This window comes from Oncorhynchus clarkii, chromosome 5, assembly GCF_045791955.1.
Source record: "Oncorhynchus clarkii lewisi isolate Uvic-CL-2024 chromosome 5, UVic_Ocla_1.0, whole genome shotgun sequence".
Taxonomy (NCBI): domain Eukaryota; kingdom Metazoa; phylum Chordata; class Actinopteri; order Salmoniformes; family Salmonidae; genus Oncorhynchus; species Oncorhynchus clarkii.
The window spans coordinates 81,548,806-81,562,837 of NC_092151.1; the positions used below are offsets into that span (position 1 = coordinate 81,548,806).

The following is a 14,032-nucleotide window of genomic DNA, read 5'->3' on the forward strand; positions in this document are numbered from 1 at the left end:
ATTGAATAACCTCAGCTGCAGGGAGGAACAGCCCCAGCAGTCAGCTGGTTCAGGCACCAGGGCAACAGGAAGAAGAGGGATCAGATGGAGCAAAAGCACCAGCAGTAGTGCCACAAACAACTGTTGTTTGAATGCTGTTTGACGAGAAAGCAACTGGGGATGCAGCACGAAGGAATCCCTCAGCAGATGCCATAATGCAGGTCTGATCCTATTTGGAGGAGCAACTCCTCCAAAGATCTGCAGATCCTCTGAGCTGGTGGAAGAACAAGGCCTCTGTCTACCCACGGCTTACTAAAGTCATGGCAGGGAGAATCTGCACAGTGGCCACATCCGTTCCCTCTGAGAGGGTCTTCTTGAAAACGGGCAAATAATTACTGTGAGAAGAAACCACATCAGCCCCTCGAAAGTGAGGCAGCTTGCATTTCTGAATGCAAATCTCTCATAAAAGCAGCATTGGTCAGCATTGTTGTGTGCTGCTGGTTATAACATGGTAATAAAGAGAGAGAAAAGAGGGACCAGTTGAATGTTTTAAGTGGGATGCTGCAGTTTTGCACATTGTTATTTATTTTTCTTTGATATGGTGCAGTATTCTATTATTATGCTGTTCAGATTGTATTCGTTTTGAATGGTTAAATTTATATGCACTTAGTTTATATACATTAAAAAGTTATACTTTAAATGCAAATGTTTAATACCATTATTTTTTATAACAAACTAATGCATTTTTAAATACATTGTGGTTAATGTAGAGTATGATTTCATTTAATAATTTAATTAGAATCGTTTTAACACCAATCATAATCACACTATCGCAACTGTTTGACTTGAAAAAATACAAAACATAGTTTTTTTAAAGATCCGTTTTGGAGCTAAAAGAGCTTACTGAAAAGAACCGGAATGCCCATCACTAAACCCGGTACAGTAGGTGGCGGCAATTCACCAAAATATGTAGTCTGCCATAAAACCTTGAAGAAGAAGAAGAAGAAGAAGAAGTTCAGTGCACAGAAGCTTCTACAGTAAATAGCTTACGTTGTACATTGATAAATAAGAAGACATGCTTTCCGTCCTCACATTGCTATTGATCTTATTCAGTCTAAATGAGGCCAAACAGAAAGATTTGTACACTTTCAAAGTTGTTAATAGCAGAGGGAGATTAGTCTCTTTGGAAAAATACAGGGGTTCGGTAAGTTTGAAACTCGAGCCTACCAACTTTTGCACGGTAGCCTATGCAAATGTGCCATTTGTTTACCGGTGAATGCATGCTGCGGATTTTCCTTTCACAAGGCATGTATGATCTATGCACGTTTTATAACAATAGCATCTTACTCTTATGAATAAAATGCTAAGTTTAAGACCAAATTCTTTGTGTCTATCATCTGTATACGTGGCAACTGCTGCTGGACTCCAACGTTGCTTAGAATACTAAATTGATTTATAGGCCAATAGATAGCCTTAGTTTGATCCAACTGTTATGTCTGGTTGTGTATTACTGACTATAATGTAACCTGCATGCAGTTATTTCATAAGCCCTATAAAAGAGAGGTCATATTCCCTTCTGTAGTCAGTGATAATTTTATATTTTTAAAACATCAAGGTGGGCCATTTTAATACATATGTAAAACTTCACAGGACACATTTTATAGACCGTCTGCATGCTGCATAATCTGAACAGAATTTAAAGTGATACAGTAGAAAGAGGCGTTCCCAAATCTGCCCATTTTCTATCCTTACCACGTGTAGTTCCGTCGTATTGACACTAGAGGACAGCAATACCATATGAGCACAACAGGTAAAAACCTTTTTTCTCTCGCAGTGTTTACCCCCGAGCTCCATTTATTTAAAGGCCGGGTGCACAGCCAGGGATACTGATGCAAACACTTTTTGACCTAAGAAGTCCAAGTAACCTATTAATAAACGAAAACACAATGCACAATTAAAAATGCATGTCTGCTAAATGGAGCATTCATGAGGAATTTATTGTGAAGCATTTATTTATTTCTCCTTTTAAAGTGTATTATTGTGCAGTATTATTCTAGCGCTTAATACAATTTTAGAAAAGGGATTTATAAAATCATACAAGCTCAATTAAAAAATAAATAACGAAACAGTCCTGTGTAGCTCAGTTGGTAGAGCATGCGATGCCAGAGTTGTGGGTTTGATTCCCATGGGGGACCAGTATGAAAATGTATTCACTTACGCAGTAAGTAGTTCTGGAGTACTGTAAAATGTAAAACTTTGGAAATGGAATAGCAACTATTTATTTTGATGGATACAATTATAGACCTTGAAGAGGAAGGGAGATGTATAGAAAAATACAGAAATATAAAGTTGGCCATAAACATGGCTCACAAATCACTTTTTTTGCTGCCGCCTCCGATGAGTCACACATTCACATAAGAGAACATAGGACAGCCCACAGGGCACAGACATTACTTCAACATCTATTCCATGTTGGTTCAACATAACTTCAATGAAATGAGATGGAAACAGCATTGATTAAACCAGTGTGTGCCCAGTGGGAAGTAATGGCTCAAACATTCACCTCAAGGATGTTTGGAATGTGTTTGTGCAATTCTATAATTCCAGTGTTCAAGTGATTCATTGGAGAATTTTTGGGGGCATAAAAGTAGTGCACTGGGCATTTACTAGTCCTGCATTAGAGGACCCATCTGTAGTGCAGGCAAAAAAAACATGTGTCATAGCAAATCACATGTAATATATCTTATATTTGATCAAAACGTCACTGCATCTGTTCAATGATAAACCAAGCTATTAGCCCAGAATTGCTCAAATATTTATATATATATATATAAAGAATTTGACTTGACCAAACATTATTGCAACGATTGACCATTTTCCAGGGCTTCTTTCACTATCACCCTCATTACTATCTGGCCTGAACCTCCACTATTCACTATGCTCAGAGACTCCTCATCACTTACATTCACCTCCAAACCTTTGATCTTGTTTTCCTTGAAACCATGCCCACTCAATTCTTAGCCTTGTAGCTCTGTGGTAGTCCCTACACAGAGAGCAGGAAGGATAAAAGGGTCAAACTATTTAATGGAATAACCCCTGTGCCCTTACCAAATGTGTCATCTGGTCACATAGACAACAAATCATCACATTGAAATAGCCAGTGCGTGACTTTGGCAGGAGCTCACTGGAGCTGAGTACCGGCACCTCAAATGGTCTAATTGTTGAGCTCCTGTTCCTCTTATAGAATATTTGCTCAAAAGTATTGTGGAGCTCCTCCACCTAAATATAAGAAGTACCAGCACCCAAAATGAGTACTGGTACCTATTTCAGTCAAGCACTGGAAATTGCATTCAGCACCAATGAAAGGCTACTGGTTATTTTCATATTATCGATAACAGTTTTCATCAGTACATTTATATTTTTAGTATTATGGTTGCCTGCAGGTGTCTCTTGTGGTGAATGTGGCCAGTGACTGTGGCTTCACTGAGGATCACTACACAGACCTTCAACAGCTGCAGAGGGACTTTGGGCCGTCCCACTTCAACGTCCTGGCCTTCCCCTGCAACCAGTTTGGCCAGCAGGAGCCTGGCAGCGACAAGGACATTGACGCCTTTGTCCGGCGTGTCTACGGAGTCTCCTTCCCCCTCTTCAGCAAGATTGCTGTGGTGGGCACCGGGGCCAACAATGCCTTCAAGTACCTTGTGGGTGAGTGAACAGATGAGGGATGGATGGGGGCAGAGGCATACACACATATACATCTCGATGTATGGGCGGAAGGCAGCCTTGTGGTTAGGAGCGTAGGGCCAGTGACCGAAAGGTTGCTGGTTGAAATTCCCCAGCCAACTAGGTGAAAATCTGTCGATATGCCCTTGAGCAAGGCACTTAACCATAATTGCTCCAGGGTCACTGTCAGTAATTGCTCATTCCTGGCTCTGACCCCACTCTCAGGGGGAGTGGGATATTCATTTGTGAAATAGGACAAATGTAAGCACCCACCTAACTGGATGTGTTTTGGGTGGTGAGGGGAGCTCTAGGACCTCAGATGTAATCATTTAATAACCTAATATCCAATGTTTCCACAGACGAGCAATCTTTATCAGGGTATAATGACAAACACTGTGGGTCACTAGTTTATATAGTGTCAAAGGACACACACAGGTGTCTGTAATCATGGCCGGGTGTGGCCTGATATCATTGGTTAATTCTCATATGAAAAATAACATACAAAAAACATGAATGGATAGCATTTGATCATAGATAGAATTTGGCTACATAGGCCTACAAATGTTTACAGTGAATAGCAAAATCACAAGAATGACTTCAGGTCAAAGTCTATGTTGAGACCGAAAGGAGCAAGGGTCTTTAAATTAAAGATCCAGGCAGCCTCTCGTTTTCATAATAAATTGTCGAGGTCACCGCCTCTCCTAGGGAGGTTGACATGTTCGATGCCAATATAACGTAGGTACAAAATCGAGTGGTTCACTTCCATAAAGTGGGCCTCAACTGGGTAAGTCGAGTTTTTGCTCCGAGATACTTTTAATTCACGCTTATAAGTTATAAGATAAATAACTGCCTTAGTGGAGCACGTAATAACACCTTTGATTGGGATCGATTTCCCTGTTTGTGGGTGTTTGAAGGATCTTCATTTACAAGTGCCATTGCATTGAGCGCAGCCATTACACTTGTAGTTTCCATCCGGTAGAGGCGCAAATAGACGTTGTGCAGGGATATTTTAGGGTGGTATATCAGAGTTTACCAATTGATCTCTGAGATTTCTGCCCTGCGAGAATACGACCAAGGGAGGATCTGAAAACACATTAACGATACTGTCATCGGATCTTAGAATGTGCTAATGTTTGTGAACGATTCCCTTAATTTGTTCAGAGCACTTTGAATAGCTGGTAGTTAGAGCGCAAGAATGCTTCTTTTTGCGAGACTGTCCTTGTAAGAGATCATGTCCCGATTTGTTTAGAATTTTCTCAATGGCAGTATTAATCTGACAATTTTTGTACCCCTTCTCCTTTAATTTTCTTTGTGTCTCAGCCATATTTCTGTTGAATTCTGATAGTTTTTTGCAAATGATTTTTATTGCATCCTAAGATGCTGGTTTCTTTTACTGCATCCTAAGCTGCTGGGTTCTTTTACTGCATCCTAAGATGCTGGGTTGTTTTACTGAAGACTTCGAAGCGTACGTATAATAAACAGAACAGATGTATTTAATGTTCTCCTTAACACATTACAGTCAACTACTCTCTACGGTGTCTTCAGCCCAACTCTCCTATACATCATTGAACCTTTACCGCCCTTCCATCTCGTAATCCAATCACTTCAATGCAAGAATGGAAACTCCATTGTCATTTGTTAATTCAAATAACTCAACCTCTGCATACAAAACTCATTGGCTATTTGCAACCATTTCAAATCTAAACTCATTAACACATAATACATTTCTCAATACACCACACTCCCCCCAAATTCTCACTTCCTCTGAAAACATCCTTGATGAACATCATGGGTTTTCCAAAACAGTTTTTCACTTATCAAATCATATACAACCTGTTTACAGATCCACTCGGTCCGGAGGCCTTCTGGCCCTTTTTGGCCTCTTATGATGCTCTGGGCTCTCAGGCTCACGGCCTGGCACAATCTGTGTCTCTGTAGCTCACGGCCTGGCACAATCCGTGTCTCTGTAGCTCACGGCCTGGCACAATCTGTGTCTCTGTAGCTCACGGCCTGGCACAATCTGTGTCTCTGTAGCTCACGGCCTGGCACAATCTGTGTCTCTGTAGCTCACGGCCTGGCACAATCTGTGTCTCTGTAGCTCACGGCCTGGCACAATCTGTGTCTCTGTAGCTCACGGCCTGGCACAATCTGTGTCTCTGTAGCTCACGGCCTGGCACAATCTGTGTCTCTGTAGCTCACGGCCTGGCACAATCTGTGTCTCTGTAGCTCACGGCCTGGCACAATCTGTGTCTCTGTAGCTCACTGCCTGGCACAATCTGTGTCTCTGTAGCTCACGGCCTGGCACAATCTGTGTCTCTGTAGCTCACGGCCTGGCACAATCTGTGTCTCTGTATGCATGCTTGTCACAGTCGTAGTTCCCAAGTCCCAATCAGAAATGTTCCACTCTGACACATTCAGGTCTTCTCTTTCATTGTGTTACATCATCATTTGATCCACATGCTTCTTACATAATTTTCTCTCAGTTTGCACTAAGCAGGTTACAGGACCAAGTACCCTTTTGACAACTCCGCATATCCATTTCTCTCTCTCCTCCCTGGTAATCTCGGACAGGTACTGTTTGTTCCCACTGAAAAAAACGAGGCTTGCCCACCCCCTTGTCCTGTATCTTAGACTGCGTGTCAGCTGAAAAGCTGGGATAACCGTGTTCTAACCTGTCCTTTTAGGAACAACTCTGCTGGAGTTATTCCAGTTGTGGCATGCAGCGTATTCCTGTAGGCAAACAGAAAGTTGTCCACACTATGCTGTACAGGCCGTCCTGAGGACTTGTTTTAGACTCTGTACAAGTCGCTCTGCTGCGCCATTTGAAGCAACATGAAACGGAGCTGATTTTATGTGTTTCACCCCTTTTCAACTGGAAGAATATCTCCACCTCTTTTGACACCGGCCCTCGGCCCATTGTCTGAAACACACTCCTCAACTAACCCGTAGGATGGTTAGTCCATCCACCTTCTGGGTGGTAGCGGTGTGAATAAGCAGTGGCTCAGGTGGTTAATGTCCTTGATGATGTTTTTGGCATTCTTGTGACATCGGGTGCTGCAGCCTCTGTCACACTGCTTCTACGTTCTGTAAGTGGTCCTCTGCCGATTTCCCTGTGATAAGAATATCATCCAGAAAGCACACAACCCCAGGTAAACCCTGTAAACCCTGGTACATACTACGTTGGAATATAGCTGGAGTGTTTGATACTCCATAAGGCAGTCTATTCATCTGGTATAAACCCATCAACATGTTTATAGACAGGAAATGCTTTGACTCTTGATCTACCTCCACTTGCAGGTAGGCCTGTGTAAGGTCTAACTTTGTGAACTGTTTACCCCCGCTAGAGTAGCAAACAAGTCCAGGGTCTTTGGTAAGAGGTACTGGTCCACATCCACTCATGCATTTACAGTCACCTTGTAATCATGACATATTCTGACACCTCCGTTTGTCTTTGGAATGCAAACTATAGGTGCTGCTCATTCACTGGATTCTGTGGGGTCACTCCTTGTTTTTCTAGCTTTGTAATCTGTTTGTCTACTGCCTCTGAGTGCATAAGGTACAGGTCTAGCCTTACAAAACTTTAGAACTGCTTTCTCTGACACTTGAGTTTGGCTTTAACTCCCTATACCACACCCAGTTCACCACTAAACACCTCAGCACATTTGTCGCATTACTGTGCAACTGGGTCTGACACATGGTTCACTCTTGACCAATCTTATTTGAGGTGCTGAATCCAGTTCCTCCCCATTAGCTAGGACTCTTCCCGTTTGACACTAATAGAGGTAGTGGTAACACTTGAGCACCACATTTCATTTGAACCTCCAGCTGTCCCAATAACTGAATAGGCTGAGCTGAGTAAGTTCTCACCATGTAGGGTTTCACATAGTCACGATCACTACACACAGTAAAAAGTCCCAAGTCATTTTCTGACTGGTGATTTCCGACTGTGCTGGAGCCTGAAGGCAGGTCTGTAACAGCAGGTCTGCTGTGATTGTCCTGTCCCCAAACAGCGAAAACAGGGCTTTGACGTCTCCCCCCTCTGGTCTGACATCCACTGTTTCTCCCTGTCGGATCCGGGTCGATGCCCCTCCCATTTTGTGGTCAACTGATCGGATCTCAACTGAGTCGATGTCTGCTGGAATTTCTGCATACTCTGGGCTGTGCAGTCCAAGTTGTTGACAATGTCCAAAACTTTTGCCCATGTTAAATTCTTCCCATATGCCGCGCTTAACATCTTGCCATGCAGCTCCTTACTGGCCACTCCATAAACTAGCTGGTCCCTCAGCTGCTTCTCTAGTGCAGCACCAAACTCACATGTAGCTGCCATTCCCTTTAGCGATGCTATATACTCAGGAAACGTCTCTCCCGCCAACTGTTTCCTATTCCGAAAAACATACCTCTCGCTCAACATAAAAGTCTCTCAGAGCTGAAATTAGCTCCTGGAAGCTAGCCTTTCCCTGCTTCTTCAGCGCTACCAAATCTTTCAGCAGCGTTAACATCTTTGAACCCAAGACTGATAGAAACACTGTTCTTCTGCGGTCGTCAGCGATCTCGTTAACTGCAAAAATCGCTCCTCATATGTGCTGAAGCTCTAGTTAGCCTCTTGGAAACACAAACCGGTCTCACTACTGAAAAGTGCCATAGCTCTCATTAGCGCATGCGCCATTTCTTCCCAGCTGACCAACTCATTTACTGACATTAGTACTAGCTAACTTTCTAGCTCGTTCACTCGGTTGGTCATCAGTAGTCTGAGGATTTTGTCTCAGAATTCCGTTATCCTCGTCGCCAGTTGTTGCATCCTAAGCTGCTGGGTTCTTTTACTGCATCCTAAGATGCTGGGTTCTTTTACTGCATCCTAAGATGCTGGGTTCTTTTACTGCATCCTAAGATGCTGGGTTCTTTTACTGCATCCTAAGATGCTGGGTTCTTTTACTGCATCCTAAGATGCTGGGTTCTTTTACTGCATCCTAAGATGCTGGGTTCTTTTACTGCATCCTAAGATGCTGGGTTCTTTTACTGCATCCTAAGATGCTGGGTTCATTTACTGCATCCTAAGCTGCTGGGTTCTTTTACTGCATCCTAAGATGCTGGGTTGTTTTACTGAAGACTTCGAAGCATATGTATAATAAACAGAACAGATGTATTTAATGTTCTCCTTAACACATTACAGTCAACTACTCTCTACGGTGTCTTCAGCCCAACTCTCCTATACATCATTGAACCTTTTACCGCCCTTCCATCTCGTAATCCAATCACTTCAATGCAAGAATGGAAACTCCATTGTCATTTGTTAATTCAAATAACTCAACCTCTGCATACAAAACTCATTGGCTATTTGCAACCATTTCAAATCTAAATTCATTAACACATAATACATTTCTCAATACACCACACTTTTGATTCGACAGAATTGGCTGTAGGGCAAACTGTTTTTCAAGGGAAGTGGGTGACAACTATCAGCCCTCAACAAACTGTTAGGATCAGTAGGTTTCCTGTAAATATCCGTGTATAGAACATTATCCTCACATAAAATCAGAAGATCAAGGAAACTGATTTGACGTGTGTCAGATTGCATAGTAAATCTCAGGTTCTCAGAACAAGAGTTAATAAAAGCATGGAATGCCTGGAGCTGTTTTGCATCACCCCTCCATAGAACAAAAATATCATCAATCAATTCCAAATAGTAATGTTCGGCAAGAAAACATTTTTGAGAGAGTTGAAAATTGACTGTTTTTCCATGTAACCCACGTACAAATTACCATAGTTAGGAGCCATAGTGGATCCCATCACAGTACCCTTTGTCTGAATAAAGAAATCATTTAAAAACATGAAGTAGTTGTGTGTGAGTACTATTTCAGCCAATGTTATAATGCATGCACTGGAAGGTTAGGGTCACGTTGCAGAAGAAAATGTTCCATGGCTTCAATACCGCTCTCGTGTGGAATATTTGTGTATAACGACTCAACATCAAAAGTGACGAACAAGGTATTCTCAGGGAGAAGAAGAGATTCAATGATAGAGATCATACTGCTGGTGTCCTTTACAAAGGAGGGGAGCTGTTCTGCGGGTGGTCTAATAAAAAAGTGGCCGTTACTGCGTCAACTACTTTCTTGTGTAATTCTGTATAGAAAGTGGCAATTTTAGGGTGTTGAAAAGTCATGTTCTTTCTTGGTGATCTGACCAGAAATTAAATACCCATCTAGGACAGTAAGGATAGTATTCTGAAATTGGGAAGTAGGGTCACTTCTGAGTTTGTTGTTAAAGGTGTTGTCAAGCAGTTGTCTATGACACTCATGTACATAAACTGTCCTATCCATGAGTACAACCGACCCACCCTTATCAGCAGGACGAATAAGGACTGACATATCGGATTGTACAACCGACCCACCCTTATCAGCAGGATGAATAAGGACTGACATATCGGATTGTACAACCGACCCACCCTTATCAGCAGGACGAATAAGGACTGACATATCGGATTGTACAACCGACCCACCCTTATCAGCAGGACGAATAAGGACTGACATATCGGATTGTACAACCGACCCACCCTTATCAGCAGGACGAATAAGGACTGACATATCGGATTGTACAACCGACCCACCCTTATCAGCAGGACGAATAAGGACTGACATATCGGATTGTAAATCAAGCAAAGCTTGTTTTTCATCCTTGGGTAAATTATGGAAAGATTTGGACTCCTATTTGTTCTTAAGGAGATGAGCAACATCTTTTTCAACGAGTCTGCAATATGTCTCGATCAAGTGATTGTGATTGGCTGGAGGCATAAAATAACTCTTACTTCTAAAAGGAGTCGGAGTATGTGCAGGTGAGTAACCTACTGGTTCAGCAGAAATATAACGATTAGGGGAGCTAAAGTATCCCTTTAAACGGATGTTACTAAAAAACCTAAACATGTCTACCTTAACAACAAAATCGTTGCACTGAGTTGTAGGCACAAAATAACCCTTTATTAAGCAAAGAGACATGGGCATGGCTCAATATCTTGCTTGATAAATTAAAGTCACTCAGTCCCGTGGGTTCTGGGACCGTGTGAACGGTCTCCTCTGCCTCTGATAGTCGTTTCTTCTTACCCCGTTGGGTGCGGCATCTCGTCGATGCGCGTGCCTGCGGCCACCTCCGCCCTTCCGTCCGCCCAGTCTCTCGTTGAATAAAAAACTACCACTGGAAGCCGATGAGGCGCTGGTTGTAGAGCGCTAGTCAGACAGAGGTGCATAGAAGTAAGCGGCATCTCTCCTGCGTCTGCCATGGAGAGGAGGAGCAGGACCTCTTGTCAGGGTTTCTCCAGAAGTAGACTTTGTCCTCGGCCTTGTCTTTTTTGTCTTGGTTGAATTTCTTGATTTTAAGCTCCTTTATTTCTGTAGACAACTTGTCCTGGAGCGCTTGGTTAGTTTTCATCAGTTCATTGAATATGCCATCATCATTAACAGCTCCTGGCAGAGCTGTGCGTTTCGCTTCAATTGTTACCCATTTCAATAAAATCCCTTTTTAACTGGTCAACAATTAATGTCATTAAATCAATAGAGCATGTGTTCAGGATGGCACACCAGCGCTGTACCAATGATGGTTCTATTTGCCACCTGTGTCCCCGTGGAATAATGCCTTGACACACATTCTTAATACACACGCAAAACTGTTGAGCGTGAAAAACCCAGCAGCATTGCAGTTCTTGGCACAAACCGGTGCACCTGACACCAACTACCATACCCCGTTCAAAGGCACTTAAATACTTTGTCTTACCCATTCACCCTCTGAATGACACACATACACAATCCATGTCTCAATGGTCTCAAGGCATAAAATCCTTCTTCAACCAGTCTCCTCCCCTGCATCTACACTGATTGAAGTGGATTTGACTAGTGACATCAACAAGGGATCATAGCTTTCACCTGGATTCAGCTGGTCAGTGGATGTCATGGAAAGAGCCAGTGTTCTTAATGTTTTGTACACGGCTATGGGTGGTGGATGCATTTTCAAACTTTTTCCTGAATAGCTTGAAGTGTGAACAACAAGTCTATAACCCCTGACTGACATGGGCAGACAGCGACCGTCTTTGGACTCATTAGCAAGCCTAGGCCAGCTCAGAGAGTGTGTGTGTCTTAAGTGTGTTTGGTTTATTATGTGTTTGAGTGGCAGGTTGGGTCCCCCAGCGGGAGATAAAATGGCAGGCTACTGGCAGGCTGCACGTTTTTACAAACGGACCATAGGTGATTCAAACGTCAGGAAAAATCAAGGGGAAGGAGAAAAATAGGCAAATTACATTTTTACCACACTCTCATATTTTCCTGATGGAGTGCTCGTGAAAGGAATGAGGATTGCAATCTTCTCCTCACCTTTAAGTGTACTATGTCTAAATATTTTATTCAATGCATTTTTTTAAAACCGCAACAACTAGAGGTTGAAACATGGCTTTTGATCAGATGCTAATTTGTATTCATGTTATACTACCACACAATGAAAATACTGTATATATGGTTAATTCCCAATTTCATTATCATGCTATTTTTTTTATACCTTTATTTAACTAGGCAAGTCAGTTAAGAACAAATTCTTATTTTCAATGACAGCATAGGAACAGTGGGTTAACTGCCTTTTTCAGGGGCAGAACGACAGATTTTTACCTTGTCAGCTCGGGGATTTGATCTTGTAACCTTTCGGTTACTAGTCCAACGCTCTAACCACTAGACTACCTGCCGCCCCAAAAACACATAATAAGTATTTATGTTTTATGGAATTGTCACAACATTTTTTTTCTCTTTTGATTCTTTACAGAGATGTCAGGAAAAGAGCCCGACTGGAACTTCTGGAAGTACCTCATCGATACAGATGGGAAAGTTGTGGATGCCTGGGGGCCCAGTGTCTCTGTCAAAGAACTCCGACCTAAAATAGCTGAAATGGTACGGAATATCATCCTCAAGAAGAAAGAGGAACTTTAACTTAACACCTCAAGACCCATCTGACAATCTATTCAGGAATATCCTATGTGATTGAAATCCACTGTCTGCAACAAAAACACCCCGAGCATCATAAAAATACACTCCAAGCACCACACACTCCAAGCACCACACACTACATACGGTAAATGTTGTATTCTACAGATGTAGGATCTTAATTTGAGCTAGTTTGCTACATCAGGAAAATAATCCTGCAGCAATAGAAAATGTGAATTATTATGTGGATTATAATTAATGGGCATTTTTGTATGGGTTGATACATTTTTAGGAAAAATCAGGTCTGGAATTTCAAATGTGAAATTACAAGCTTCAGAAGCCTTTTTAAACCTCAAATACACTAAATAGTTAAAAATCTCCTGCAACAGGGTGATCAAATTAAGATCCTGTATCTGTGCCCCTATTAACTTTTATGAAACCACCTCTACGACTGCATTCAGCATACTGATATCCTTTTTTGGAAGCAGTTGATCTGCCTGCGAAAAACTCATCAGTAATCAGAGCTTATTGTTGTGCTGTTGAGAGGTTCTTTGTATTGGATTGCCTTTTCATGGTACATGTGTGCACATTAATAAATATACTTTTACAAAGTGGCATGAATGCTTTCATCAGTGTTTTTTCTACACAAAGCTGTACATGGAAATGTGTAGGAGGTTAATTTAGGTCAAACTTGACTTTTGCATTAACGTTTTTCTCAAATAGATTTGTTTGTTTTTTGACTGTCTCTGCTTGTAAGCAATACTCACATTCCTTTGTAGATGAGTATTTCACTCTCTAATGGTTTCAAGGTTAACACTGTGCTTTGTGCTTTTGTGTTAGTTCTTTACCTTGTTGTCATTTACACTTTTCTTAGACTGTGTGCTTGTCCTGCCACCGCTTTGCTTTCAACTCATTTGAAACCATATCTTTGGAGAATGAAAATACATTTTGGAAATTGTTTTAGCAGCCTTCCCCTATTACCTGTCCTGAATGTGTTTTCTATGGTACAATGTGTCGTTTCTCTGTTCAGCAAAGTGTTTTTATCCTTGGAAGATTTTGGTTAATTACCTTAGGGCTGTTGATTTCGGAGAAGACCCAGTTTGGCTGACACTGCATTGTCAGTAGGATTGAATTCAGATGAAATAACAACCTGGAATGTTGTACCAACATACAATGCATTCAGAGCTCTGTTTCATTGAACATCAACAAAGTGGGAATGTACAATAGGCCTCAGATCTCCACCACTGACAATTACTGTTCCCTCTCATGTCTCTATCAGGAACAGATTTACCACAAGGGTCTGTAAATTAACCCTTACAGATGAATGAGGGCCGGGGACACAGATAGACTGTAGGACCTTTGAGACTATCATGACACAC

The 14,032-nt window shown here is 41.9% G+C and overlaps 1 protein-coding gene across 1 annotated transcript; it reads left to right on the forward strand.

Annotated features, from left to right (window-relative positions):
- The first annotated feature begins 968 nt into the window (after positions 1-968).
- On the forward strand, positions 969-13,270 carry LOC139410249 (glutathione peroxidase 7). The gene is made up of 3 exons (XM_071155721.1): positions 969-1,183; positions 3,423-3,684; positions 12,496-13,270. Exons 1-3 carry the CDS (start codon positions 1,055-1,057, stop codon positions 12,657-12,659), a joined length of 555 nt encoding a protein of 184 aa, XP_071011822.1. The 5' UTR covers positions 969-1,054; the 3' UTR covers positions 12,660-13,270.
- Positions 13,271-14,032: the final 762 nt, after the last annotated feature.

Bases quoted from the DNA above. Each gene is read 5' to 3' on its own strand.
- LOC139410249 (XM_071155721.1), top strand. From the start codon at position 1,055: ATGCTTTCCGTCCTCACATTGCTATTGATCTTATTCAGTCTAAATGAG. The intron at 1,184-3,422 runs GTAAGTTTGAAA...GGTTGCCTGCAG, and splicing joins TGGAAAAATACAGGGGTTCG to GTGTCTCTTGTGGTGAATGT. The intron at 3,685-12,495 runs GTGAGTGAACAG...GATTCTTTACAG, and splicing joins TGCCTTCAAGTACCTTGTGG to AGATGTCAGGAAAAGAGCCC.